This window comes from Naegleria gruberi (genome assembly GCF_000004985.1).
Source record: "Naegleria gruberi genomic scaffold NAEGRscaffold_58, whole genome shotgun sequence".
In the NCBI taxonomy this organism is placed as follows: Eukaryota; Heterolobosea; class Eutetramitea; order Acrasida; family Naegleriidae; genus Naegleria; species Naegleria gruberi.
The window spans coordinates 1-14,093 of record NW_003163269.1 but is presented as its reverse complement, the minus strand read 5'-3'; the positions used below and the strand labels follow the sequence as shown (position 1 = coordinate 14,093).

Here is a 14,093-nt window from a genome sequence, read left to right as displayed (position 1 = left end):
TAATGTTTCCTTTGATCTTATGATTCTGCAAGCTGGTAAATTAATTACCTTCTTCCAGTAGGACATATAGGCCTTACTTTTGAAACTGTACAAAGTTGATATTCAAATCAAACACCTCATGTTGATCGCGAAAAAGATTGGCCAACTTAACAAAATTGGTCATAAACATGTTGTAATTCTAGAAAACAAAAGCCTTTGTCAATCTGATTTTGGGAGACAAAAAGAAAAAGCAAAGTTCTTATTTTGAAGAAGGGATTGTGTCTCAACAAAATATCGAACTTTTTTGTTGAGACACAATCAGACATTATTGTAAACACTCTCTATTTATTAGAGTTTAATTTACATTTTCACAAAATTAATTTAAAAAAATATTCAACTTGTCATCAAACACATTTGATGACAATCATGACGACAATCATGACAACGATAAAGATGAACAAATCAACAACAAGAACAACAACAACAACAAGAAGGACAATATTCCTTCTTAGCCTTCTACTAGTATCATTAATATTATTCTCTAATTTTGTATTAGCCAATAATGATAATGATGATAATATTGATAATGATAATAATATTGATAATATTGATAATATTGATAATGATAACAATATAATTAAAATAGAAAGTTATCAAGAATATATTAATATATTAAGAAAATATCGTAATAGTCATCATTTAATAACATTGGTATCATTTTCTGAAGAACAAGAAAGAATGCATCAATGTTTACATTGTAAATTATATAGAGATTTATTAAAGAAATATGTAAATTCATTCACTAATGAAATGAAAGGAATTTTAATAGAATTTACACCACAATCACAAGAATTAGTTATTCAAAAATTAAAATTAACACATTTACCAAGTGTTACAATACAATCTAAATATACTGATCAATTATATGATTGTAATTTAAAAGAAAATCAATTATGGGAATGTGTTAAAGATGCTTTTAAACAATCTGATCATGATTTATATGAAAATTTAAAAGATTTTATTAATATGGATGATATTAAAGATTTATATTTAAAATATAAAAATGAATATTCATCATCATCATCTAATAATCAACAACAACATAATCAACAACAAAATAATCATTCTAATGAATCACCATTATTTGATTTTTCATCATTAAAATCAATTACTAAAATTGTATTAATTGCATTTTGTATTGTTGGATTTGTAATTGGTATTAGTACTTTACAAAATTTATTAAATGGTACTAGATATATGATATTTATATTATGTATATTAACATATATATTATGTATGAGTGGTACTGTATTTAATATGATACAAAATCCACCTCCATATCAATATAATCCAAGAGAAAATTCAATTTCATTCTTTTATCCTTCAATGAGAATGTCTTTTGCTTTAGAAGGTTATATTGCTACTTTTGTTATTGTCATTTCATCTTTTTATTTTATTGCAATTCCATATTATGGTTATTATGATAATAATAATAATACTAATAATAATACTGATAATATTACTACTATTACTAGTAATACTAATAATACTAAAAATACTAATAAGAAGAATAAAAATAAGAATGGAAAGAAAAAGAATGAAGAAGAAGTAGAAGAAGAAGAAGTAGTTGAAGAAGAATTAAATGAAGAAAAGAAGAAGGAAGATTCTCATTATAAATCAGTTTTAAAAAGATTATTCTTTATTTGGGGATTTTTCATTACATTTACTGCTGCCATGATATTTTTCATGATCAAGACTAGTTTTTATTTATCTGATACTCCTTATCATGGATGGGTTCAACTTTTACTTGCTATTTTTAATCATTAATTTATTATAAAATTATTATATAATTTATTATTTAATAAAATATTCTTTTGTAGAGTGGAATATTACCATCAATTCTTCTAAATTGTAATTGAATGGATCATAAATTCAATAGCTGATGTTCATATTGTAACCAACACTTTTTATATCCAAACGTAAGATTTCATAATTAAGGAATTGAAGAGCCTTAATTTGGTTTGTAACCGTTATAACTAGTATGTAACGGAAAACCAGAATCGCCAATTTACGTACTGCTGAATCGTCATTTTGAGAGTTTTGAATAATGTCTAATGAATGCATATCATCGCCCTTATAACAAATCACCAATGTCATCAATCCTATGGAAAAATAAGATATATTATCCTTCTTGAAATATAAATGATGTGACATTATTCATGATGGTGATGATTCTGATGATGGCTATTGAATAAAAAACTTGGTTGTACTTTTTTCCGTTTGATCCACTAAGAACCTTAAAGCTGTAAAACTGCTTTCCATCACAAACCATCGAAATTGGCGGTAAAATATTCAAAACTTACTAGTAAAAAAAATGCCAGCACAACCAGAGGGAGAAGTGGCTCATCACCAAAAACCTTCAAAGAAGGGTAAGAAGAAGAAAAAGCCATTCCCAGTAAGAACGAAGATTGGTTGGAAGAGACAAACTAAGGAAGATAAGACAAAATTTTACGTGTCGATAGGGTTATCAAGTTTATCGGCTGTTTTTAATTTAGTGATGGTTATTTGGGGATTTGTTTCCTTTGGAATAACGAATAAGGGATGCCAATCTGCTGGTAACACAAAAACCTGTCTATATGTTTATATTAATAACTTATTCATAACAATAGCTATCATGGAATTAGTGAGTGCATTATTTAATCTAGGGCACGTTGGAGCAACAATATTAGAAATGGTTTTTGATTCATACAAACTTAGAGGTAAAACTGATACATTCAGTTCACTAGTGTTATTGGGTAAAGGTTTGATGGGAATTATATTATTGATGAGTTATATTACATTTAGTGTTTATGCTTTCTATGGAAGTTGTGGTACTTCAACCATTGTCACTAATCTTGGTGCAGTTAATATTGCTTTTGTTGTTGGTGGTTTTATAATGTGGATTGTTGGTGCAGTTCTAGGCTTTATTACTTTCCATTTCAATAGTAACCTTATTAAATATTCTAAGGAAGCTATTGTTGGAGGTGATGATGATGATGATTCTGAGGAAGAAGCAGATTCGTCTGATGATGAAGAAAATGATGATTAAATTTCAATATGTACATAAATTAATGTTTATTCTTACTCTTATGTTTACCTTCAATATTTTGAATAAGTAATCTCAATCTATTAGCTCTAGAAATTGAAACTTGTTCATGAGCAGGTTTTCTCAAGGCTTCTGAATTATTCTTTCTAAAGAATGTTTGTCCATACATTCCAAAATCTCTAAAATTATTCTGTATTATTGAAGTTACTGATACATCTTGAAATATATTCTTATAGGAATTATCTTTAACTTGTTTTTCAACAATTACTTTGGCTGTCTGAAGTGGTAAGAGAGGAAATAGAAATGATTGTTTCTTATTATATTTTGATGATAAATTCCAATTGGGAGTTGGTAATGATGAAGGATCTTTACAAATTCTAATATTATGTGAAGATGTTCTATCAATCATTGTACTTTCCGATTGTTGTTGTTCTTGTTGTTGTTCTGATAATTGTTCATACATTTCTTCCTCTTCTTCATCCTCTTCATCTTCATTAAAAGCTGCTGATAATTTAAAAGAACCACCCTCCGAAAATGAAGATTTAAATAATTTTGATTCTATATAATTTTTACTTGTTTCATGATGTGATTCTTCATCTACATTTTCCTCATCATTTGCTACTTTCTTCTTTTTCTGGTGGACATCTGATTGTGCTGTGTCATTCTTTCTCTTTGGAGCCATTTTTTTGTTGAACATTAAAAATATTTCAAAAATCAATTTATTTGTCAAATAATAAAGAATAAATAAAAAATATTAGCAAAACTTTGGAGAACCTAAATTAAATTGGATTTACAAATAACAGAGATAAATATCTTATAAATTAAAAGGAATCGCCCACCGTGGGGGTCGAACCCACGACCACAAGGTTAAGAGCCTTGCGCTCTACCGACTGAGCTAGACGGGCCACGTTTGATTTAATAATCATCCCTTAGTCATCATTAAGGATAAAGAAACTAGTAATAAGCAAGTGAAACAAAATTTTATCTCAAAACTCAATTTAAAATAATTAATAATTAATAATTTAAATTTTATTTCAAAAATATTAATTTTTTAAAATATTATATTTTTTATCAGAATTTGCATGTTTTTTATAATAACAAAAACTCATAAAACCACCTAATAAAATGATTAAAATTAAAAAACATAATAAAATAATTAAAGAAATTAAAACAATTAATTGTTGAGTTTGATCTAAAATATTAGTACATAGAGGTGGTACAGGATGTAAAGGTTTAGTAGGTTTACCACAAAATTCTCTTTCAATCCAATAAATATAACCTTCATTATCAATATCATTTTGATATTCATATAAAGATAATGAAATACAATTAGAAAATAAATTTCTACAAATACTATCACATACATCATATCTTGTATTAGAATTTTTACATCTTTGATAAGTAGATGAACATATATAATTTAATATTGTTGAATTACATTCATTATCAAATTTACTTATATTTTTACTAATTTTATTTTCTAAATATTTAAATAAATTATTATATTCATTTTCAATTTCCATTTCTACTTGTTCAAATGTTAAACTTGAATTTATTGATACATTAAATCCTATATATCCACATTTTGAACTTTTTAAATTTGGTAATGATACACATTCAAATGTTGAATTATTTAATGATGAATTATTAGAATTATTTAAATTATTTAAATTATTTAAATTAATAGAATTAATAGATAATGATGATTGTATAAATAATAATAATATTAATAGTATTGGAAGTAGAAATAATATTGTATTATTATATTGTTGTTTATTTAAATGTTGATGATGATATAATTTTATTGTTGTTGTAGATGATAATGATGATGATTTACTATTATTATGATTAAATAATAGATAACGATAACATGACATCATGATGATGATATGATGATGGCTGTGGTAGTAGAGTATTTTTTTTATTGTGTGTTAAATGAAACATTGACGGGAAATGAGTATTTTACTAATTTATTAGAAAACTAGTTTTAAGAAAATGGCATCTATTCTATAACAATATTATAATTGTGTTCAAACAATTTCACAAAAGACCTGTTAAGATAATTGAGAGAGAGATGGTCATATAGTATCAACTAGTTCAGAAAAGAAGAATGGAAAGAAACCTATCAATGATATTGTTTGGGGATGCAAAAACAATTGACAAGAGAAATCCTGTTACTATTGAGATAGATTGGAAACCTATGATTAAAATATATTCAAACAAACGATATTGAAAATCAGATTCTTTCATCAAAAGCCAGAAAATGCCAAAAGGAATCGCCCACCGTGGGGGTCACAATCAGATGAATTTGTTGATGAGGAATTTTAGAACTATTTCTCGCTTCTTTTTTCTGTTGAGTTAGTCTCCTTAAGCTTTTAAAAGAAGAAGAAAAAATAAGACGAGATAATTATAAACTTAAATCCTCATGAAGTTTAAATCAAGGAGAGGAATCACAACGAAAAAAAAGGAAACAAGTTGAAGCAAGAAAAGTTTATCTTGAGATTCTTAATGTGGTCATGATTTTCAGTTTTTACAAAAGTTTATTGTGTTGTCGTCGTCAAGTAGGAAAACTTTGATTCCAAAATGGTGTAAAGACAAGGGTAGAGAATTTATTTGTAAGCTTTCCTTACTTGATGTAGTTCCAAGTGAATTGAATGGTAATAGTATTTCAATGTCTTTGTGAAGGAGTATGAGAGTTTACTCAACAAGGTTGTAGAGGGAAAAGCCTCTGAACCTTCTATTCCAATGAAAATAGTTTCAATGAGCTCATTATCATTAATAGAAAAATTACCAAATTGACCTCTCATTGTAAAACCAAATTTGAAAGTTTGTGACTCAATGGAAATTCAATATGCAAGGTGGTTTCTTTACCACTCTAAATCTTGGTGTGTACACTTATGGTTTTTTAGCAAGTAAAGACGTGATATAACAAAGACTGATACTGAACAATATCAGTTTAAATACTTTCTAGAATATTTTGGAACAGTTGAATCATTCATGTTTCATAGATGTAAAAGTAGATTTTGAAAAAGCTTTGAAAATGATTGTTCAATTATTGGTTGAAATGTTCACGTGTTACAATATATTCATAATGATGGTCTCTTTTGATGTTCACATTTTTCCATAAGAATTATGGTGCTTTACAAAAGGCTTGGTAAATTATTAGAGTAGAGTGATTACTTAAAATTAGAACACCAATTCTAAATTCAAATCAATGTTTATTTCACCAAGATGCGGAAAACAAAGCGGCCAAGACTAAACAATGAAAGATGAAGCCTACGTAACGACTTGAAAATTGTTAAATATTTTAGATACTTGAGTTCGCAAGCAGGACTTTTGTGTTGATACCATAGTAGAAAGGAAAATACGTAAGTATTGTATATCTAGACATTTATTGCTAAATCAAAGTAATTGTTGAAACAACGGTGGTGTATGTTCAAAATATTGAATGTGCTATTGATAATCTTACGATACACTTGAGGTATAGATGTGTATGTTACACTAAACACAAATGAACGCACGAAAGAAATTCCGTTTAACTTGAAGACATCATGTAATTGTGATTACTGCATCAGTACAGTATTATATGTTAGTAAGCACCATCATTTAAAACACTAACAATTCATGATAAGTATATCTTAAGCTATGGTGTTTCATACGTTGTCACTACTAGCCCTGTTCAATATATTCATAACGTGGTTAAACAACAATTATTGTTATCGTAATCCAAAGTTGCTATGTTGATGGGTTAATGAATTTTAATAAGTGCTGTGTTAGGATTTTGTACTGATTTCATTGATTTAGCTACAAATTCAAGTCAAATAAAAAGAGTTGCAGATTGGATATTCAATGTCATTCTGGAAAGGTTGGTTAATGCAGCATAATGATTTCTTGTCTCTGGCAACAGATATCTGGATTTGAGCAAGGTTGTGTTAAATAATGCGATAAAGATTTGGATATTCAATGACAGAGTTGTTTGCAACTCATCTTTTTTATATATTCTTTTTATTCTTGCTTATTATAAGGATGAATTGATGATTATGTAATTCGTTTAATAAGGAGATAAGGAAAAATTTAAGACGACAACACCACAAGTTCCCAATTTGTCTCCAACCTCAATTCATAATGTGGCTAGCGATGATTAACTTCTCAAATCGGACGGGATGAGGTGTATTCATTGTTATATGGTAGTCATTACCTTAATACATTGAAATAACATAACATGGCAAACAAAATTGGACAAATCATCAAACCTTTGTAATATTATCATACAGTTTTTAGTGAACCTGAGACATTTGATGGAGATATAACTGTTCATAAATATTTCTCTCGTTAAAAAGTACTGTAGATAACATTCATGTCTCTTTCCATCATCTCTCATGTTTTGAAAAGGTTTGTTGTTGCTGGTAATGAACTTGATTAAAAAAAAATGGCAATCGTTACAACACCTGTTATTAATGAAGCTAGTTCCGCTTTATTGATGAATACAATTAATAGAAATGTTAATGGTGTTAGAGATGCTTTAAAATTACCAGGTGTTGATGTTAATGTTCTTGATTCAAGATTTGTATGTTGTTATTATTGTTGTTGTTTTTTATTTTTATTAATAATTATTGTTGTTGATCTCATGATGATGATGGTATTGAACAATATTGAATAATAATAATAACACAGTTGGTATGTTTATATTTATATAACAATATAAATCTAACTCTATACAATCTAACTATTTTCATAATCATAACTATCATAACAAATATATAATCATTACCATCATAATAATCATAACATAATCATAACAAATCTATTATCACAATAACATAATCATCATAATAATATAAAGTCACCACTTTATTATGCATGTTTTAATGGAGATTTAGAAATTGTAAAATTATTAATTAAAGAAAGTAATATAAAAATAGATCAATTATTAGGAGAAGGACAATGGTGGACTTGTTTACAAGTATCAATTGAAAAGGAAAATATAAAAATAATTAAATATTTAATTAAAAGAGGAGCAAATTTAAAATATATAAAAATAGATGATAAAATTGAAGAATTGATTAAAGAATGTAAAATTGAAATGGTAGATAAATTAATATTATCAGTTAGAACTGAAAAGTATAAATCAGCTAGTAAAATAATTGAAAAATCCAAAAAAGCCTATTTTGGAAATGTAATAGATGAAATTGGAAGTCAACAATTTACAGCAATGTATTGTGTTGCGTATGATAATAAACCAGATGCTATAAAATGGTTAGTATCAGAAGGTAGTAATCCATCACATCCAATTCAACAAGGATTTACACCTTTATTTGTAGCAGTTTCACAAAAAAAAGAATTATCAATTAGAGCATTATTAGAATGTGGAGCAGATACATCACAAGTAATACAAAATTTAACAATATTTCAATTAGCAAATAGATATAATGTTGATTTAATTACACATATTAAAGAATGTTCAAATATATTTAATACATTGGTAGATGAATTTGTATTATGTGTTAGAAAGAATAATTTTGAAAGAGCATTACAAATATTAAAACAACGTAGAGATGTTATTGATTCATTTTCATCTAATAATTTTAATGCATTATATTGTGTTACAAGTGATCAAAATTTAAATGCTTTATTATTTTTAATTGAAAATAATGTTAATATTAACAAACCATGTGTTGATAATATAACACCATGTGCATTAGCAATTACACAAAAAATGGAAATTATAACTGAAATTTTAATTGAAAATGGTGCTGATTTAACTTTAAAAGATATTGATGGTTTTGATTGTTATTCAAGATCACAATTTTCACAATTAGATTTAAAATTAATACAAGATCGTATTAAATTTAAAAAATTAAATAGAATTGATGATTTTATCATTTCTATTAGAAAATCAGATTTTAAAAAATCAATTCAATTATTACAAAAATATCCATACGTTTTAAATGAATATGATTCAAATAATTTAACTGCTTTATATTCATGTGTATGTGATGGTAATTTAAAAAGTGTTGAATGGTTATTATCTTTTAATGAATGTAATTTGGAAAAATCAATTCAACATTTAATCACTCCACTTCATGCTGCAATTTCTAAAAAACATTTAAATATTATTAGATTATTATTAAAAAGAGGTGCAAATGTTAATGCTTTAGATGATTCTAATTTTAATGCTTTTAATAGAGCTAAATTTGAAGGTATTGATTTGGATTTTATTATTAATGATTTATTTACAAATATACCTCCTTTATTTAATCCAATAATTAATAATAATAATAATTCAATTAATAATAATAATACAATTAATAATAATAATACTATTAATAATAATAATAATAATACTATTACTTTACAATCATCAGTACAACAACAACCAATTGTAGTTTCAGCACAACAAGGTGTTGTTTATGATACAATGTATAATAGTAATGTTCCAACTGTTGTACAACATCCAATTATTCAACAACAACCTATTGTTCAACAACAACCTATTATTCAATCAGTTCAACAACAACCTATTGTACAACCAGTTCAACAACCAATTGTTGAAGATGTATCAATGAGACAAGGTACTAATGTAGTAACAGTTGATCCTAATGCATTTATGAGTACTAACAGTGTTAATAATAATAGTTTCAATTATAATAATAATATGAGTATTACATCTAATAATAATAATAATAGTTTTAATAATAATAATATGAGTGTTAATAGTTTCAATAATAATAATATGAATAATAATATGAATAATAGTTTTAATAATAACAAACAACAATCATTTGATTCATTTTCAAGTGGATCAGGTGGTGGAGGTGATTCATCATTTGTAATGACAAATTCAATGGTACGTTCCATTGATCATAGTGTATCAGATTTTCCAATGGATGAAATATCAACCTATTCAAGTAAAAGAAGTACCAATAGTAATAGTTCAAGTGGTGGTAATAATAATAGTACAATGACATCATTTACACAAAAAACCAAAACTATTGAAGAATTAATGCAAGAAAAGTATAGTAATATATCATTATTAGGTAGAGGTGGATTTGGAGCAGTATTTAAATGTGATAAAATTATAAAAAAAAAGAATGCACCACCACAAACAAGAGCAGTTAAATTGATTGAATTTGTATCTACAGATGAATTGAATAGATCATTAAGAGAAGCATTTAGATTATGTGGATTACAACATGAAAATGTATTAAAAGTTCATGATGCCTATGTATTACAAATGGGTACATCAGGATCATTGAATGATAAAAATACAATGTGTATTGAAATGGAATTTATACCATGTGGTGATTTGGCAGAAAAGATTTTAAAAAAAAAGATTTGTCTCTCTTGTGAAATTTTAAAAACATCATTAAGATGTATGTGTGAAGCATTATTATATTTATATGAAGAAAAACAAATGGTACATCGTGATATTAAACCACATAATATAATGATTAGATCAATGAATTTAGAAAATAATGAATTAGATATTGTATTAGGAGATTTTGGTTTAGCTAAATCAGTTGGTGATTCTGCAAGTAGTGCTTCATTTGCAGGTACATTACAATACATGTCACCTGAATTATTCATGATGCAACAAGGTATGTCAGAAGAAGAACAAGATGATCAAGATGATCAAAATGATCAAGAAACTTTACGTAAACATGCACATGCATCTGATATATTTGCATTAGGTGTTACTTTTTATCAATTAATGTCATTAGATATGAATACTTCAATCACTGGTTTAGTTATGAAATTTATGGGTGATGAAAAGAAATTATTTACTACTTTACGTGAAAAAATTGCTAAAAATTCTTCAGAAAATAATATTCAATATGATGAAAATTTTATTAATTTAATTTTAAATATGGTTAAAAGAGATCCAGATGAAAGATTAAATGCAGAACAAGTTTTAGAAAAATTAGATGAATTATAAATTTATATTATTATTAAATTTATATTATTATTATTAAATTTTATTATTAAATTTTTGTAAAAATGAATAGGATTAAATGCATCCCTCTCACACTAAACAATATTCAATAGGTGTTTATTGGCGCATCAAATATTGAGCATGCACTTTTTGTTTCTCCTCTTTCCATTCTAACGAAAAGCGCCTTTTCTTCCTAAAATAAAATACTTGTCGCCTCCTTTTAAAGAACGTAAGCGAAAGATCATTAACAACAATTAATCAATTAAAAAAAATGAGTTCCAATCAATTAGCAGAATTAAAGAAAGTAACAACAGTTGTTGCCGATACAGGTGATTTTAAATTATTAAGTGAATATCAACCAACAGATGCTACTACAAATCCAAGTTTAATTTATCAAGCCTCTCAAATGGCAGAATATCAACATTTAGTACAAGATGGTATTGAATATGCTAAAAAGACTGTTGGTGTTGATGATGAAAAGAAATTATTAGAAGCTGCTTTGGATAAATTAAATATTAACTTTGGTTTGGAAATTTTAAAGATTATTCCAGGTAGAATTTCAACTGAAGTTGATGCAAGGTATGTTTATATTTAATATTAATATATTTAATATTATTAATATTATTAATACATTTATATTTAATTAAAATATTATTAATATATATTATAATAGACTTTCATTTGATACTCAAGGTACTATTGACAAGGCTAGACATTTAATTAAAATGTATGAACAAGCTGGTANTTGCAAAGGAACGTGTACTTGTAAAGATTGCTAGTACTTGGGAAGGTATGTTATTAATTTATTCATCAATCATCACACATGATCATTTTTAAAATACTCCTATCAACACTCTACTCCTATCATCAACATTATATATTGACAATGATCATCATGATAATAATAATAATATAATAATAATAATAATACTATAATATAATAATAATAATAATAATAATAATAGGTATTGAAGCAGCTAAAGTATTAGAAAAGGAAGGAATTCATTGTAATTTAACATTATTATTTTCCAAGATTCAAGCTATTGCTTGTGCTGAAGCTAATGTAACATTAATTTCACCATTTGTTGGACGTATTTTAGATTATTATGTACAAAATCAAAAATTAGTAGTTTCTCATCCATCTCAAGATCCAGGTGTAATTTCAGTTACATCAATTTATAATTACTTTAAAAAGTATAATTATAAAACTGTTGTAATGGCAGCTTCATTTAGAAATGTTGGTGAAATTACTGAATTATGTGGATGTGATTTATTAACAGTTTCACCTACTTTATTAAAACAATTAGCATCAACTCCATGTGATGAATTGGAATTAAAATTATCTGAAGAAAAATCAAAACAAGTTGAAATTACTAAAGTTGAATTGAGTGAAAAATTATTCCGTTGGGAAATGAATGAAGATGCTTGTGCTACTGATAAATTAGCTGGTGGTATTAGATCTTTCACTGCTGATTTAATTAAATTGGAAAATTTCATTCGTCAAAAATTGTAATAAATTTATTTTTATTATTTTTATATATATAAAGTAGTTTATGTTTTACAATGAAATGGACCAAATATCCATCATTATTTAACTAAATAGTAGAGATGTATGCTTTTTATGAATCGAGTCATCAATCAAAAAAAAATGCCAGTAAGTAAAATATTATTTAGTTACTAATAGTAATTTTATGATCATCATCACAACACACGGAATGAACCTATTCATCCAATATACTCACTCTATCCTATCATCCAATGAATGCTATACATTCCATCCAATAATAATACTATTATCATATTATCATATTATCATATAATAATAATAACAATAATAGTTAAGTGAATTACAAGAGAGTGAATTACGTAAAGCCTTTAGATTAGCTGATAAAGATGGTAATAATATTCTAGATGTTAATGAAGTTAAAGAATTGATTTATAATTTAAAAAATAGTAATGTATTTATACAACAAATAACAGATCAAGAAGTATTTCAATTAATGAAATTACTTGATAAAGATAATGATGGTAATATTGAATGGGATGAATTTAAAGAAACTATGCAAATATGGATAGATCAAGATCAATCTTCTTCTACTAAAAAAAGAAAAGAAAGAGATTATAATTTAGAAAGAGATTCTGTACATGATAAAGTTCAAAAATTCTTTTTACAATTTAGATCTAATAATAATATTGATGATATTAATAATAATATGAATAATAATATTACTAATATTGGAAGTAGTAATAATAATTTAAATAATAATTTAAATAATGAAAATGATAAAATATATAAAAAATCATATAGAAATTCAATGCATCATTATCGTGATTATCATGATCAATTATTTAATAATAATTTAAATAATAATTTAAATAATCCAAAATTACAATATTTAAAACAATGTAAACAATTAGACATGTATGAAATTAATTCACAATTACAACATTTATTTAAAATATTAAATCAATATCCAGATATTAATAATTATATTATTAATAATTTATCTTTAATTAGTTCCATAAATAGTAATAATATTACAAATGAAGAATTAAAAGAAGGTTTTAATAAATTTATTGAAAATATAAAAATAATATTAAAACCAGTAATTGAATATTGTGAATTATTTGTAAAATATTATAATAATCCATATGATAGAATTGAAATTAGTGAATTTATTATAAATGTATATAATGTTATTTTTGAAAATAATTTTGAATTATTTATTTTATTATTAAAAATTTCAATTGAAAAAAATTTATTTGAAATTNAATTTAAAATTTTATTTATTTTAAATTGTATTTGTAATGGACCTAGAATTGCAAATTTAGATATTAAACATAAATATCATTTAGATCAAATGTATTTTAAAAAATTATTTATTAAATATGATTTACTAAATTTAGTATATAATAATATTTTAAAACAAAAAAATATTGTAATTCCAATTGAAATTATTAATCAAGCAATTTCTTTAATTGCTAGATTTGCTTCTTTTAATATTGAATGTAAAAATGAAATTTATAAAATTGATGGTTTATTTTTAGATTTATTAAATACTTTAAATGGAATTTTATCAAAATATAAAAAAAGTT

The 14,093-nt window shown here is 25.1% G+C and overlaps 4 protein-coding genes and 1 non-coding gene across 5 annotated transcripts; 3 read left to right on the top strand and 2 right to left on the bottom strand.

Annotated features, from left to right (window-relative positions):
* Positions 1 to 530: 530 nt before the first annotated feature.
* On the top strand, positions 531 to 1,855 carry NAEGRDRAFT_81382 (uncharacterized protein). Its single transcript, XM_002671814.1, has one exon. It carries the CDS (start codon positions 718 to 720, stop codon positions 1,804 to 1,806), a length of 1,089 nt encoding a protein of 362 aa, XP_002671860.1. The 5' UTR covers positions 531 to 717; the 3' UTR covers positions 1,807 to 1,855.
* A 1,231-nt stretch (positions 1,856 to 3,086) lies between these two features.
* On the bottom strand, positions 3,087 to 3,746 carry NAEGRDRAFT_73026 (uncharacterized protein; the record flags this gene model as incomplete). Its single annotated transcript, XM_002671736.1, has 1 exon — positions 3,087 to 3,746. One exon carries the CDS (start codon positions 3,744 to 3,746, stop codon positions 3,087 to 3,089), a length of 660 nt encoding a protein of 219 aa, XP_002671782.1.
* Positions 3,747 to 3,896: 150 nt separating this feature from the next.
* NAEGRDRAFT_t624 lies at positions 3,897 to 3,969 on the bottom strand. Its single transcript has one exon. It is a non-coding gene; the product is annotated as a tRNA-Lys (tRNA).
* A 5,513-nt stretch (positions 3,970 to 9,482) lies between these two features.
* Positions 9,483 to 11,000, top strand: NAEGRDRAFT_52593 (uncharacterized protein; the record flags this gene model as incomplete). Its single annotated transcript, XM_002671813.1, has 1 exon — positions 9,483 to 11,000. One exon carries the CDS (start codon positions 9,483 to 9,485, stop codon positions 10,998 to 11,000), a length of 1,518 nt encoding a protein of 505 aa, XP_002671859.1.
* Positions 11,001 to 11,263: 263 nt separating this feature from the next.
* Positions 11,264 to 13,553, top strand: NAEGRDRAFT_81381 (EF-hand domain-containing transaldolase; the record flags this gene model as incomplete). Its single annotated transcript, XM_002671812.1, has 6 exons — positions 11,264 to 11,576; positions 11,671 to 11,787; positions 11,963 to 12,496; positions 12,548 to 12,552; positions 12,836 to 13,238; positions 13,528 to 13,553. Exons 2-6 carry the CDS (start codon positions 11,727 to 11,729, stop codon positions 13,551 to 13,553), a joined length of 1,029 nt encoding a protein of 342 aa, XP_002671858.1. The 5' UTR covers positions 11,264 to 11,576; positions 11,671 to 11,726.
* Positions 13,554 to 14,093: the final 540 nt, after the last annotated feature.

Coding starts and splice junctions, on each gene's coding strand:
- NAEGRDRAFT_81382 (XM_002671814.1), top strand. CDS start 718: ATGCATCAATGTTTACATTGTAAATTATATAGAGATTTATTAAAGAAA.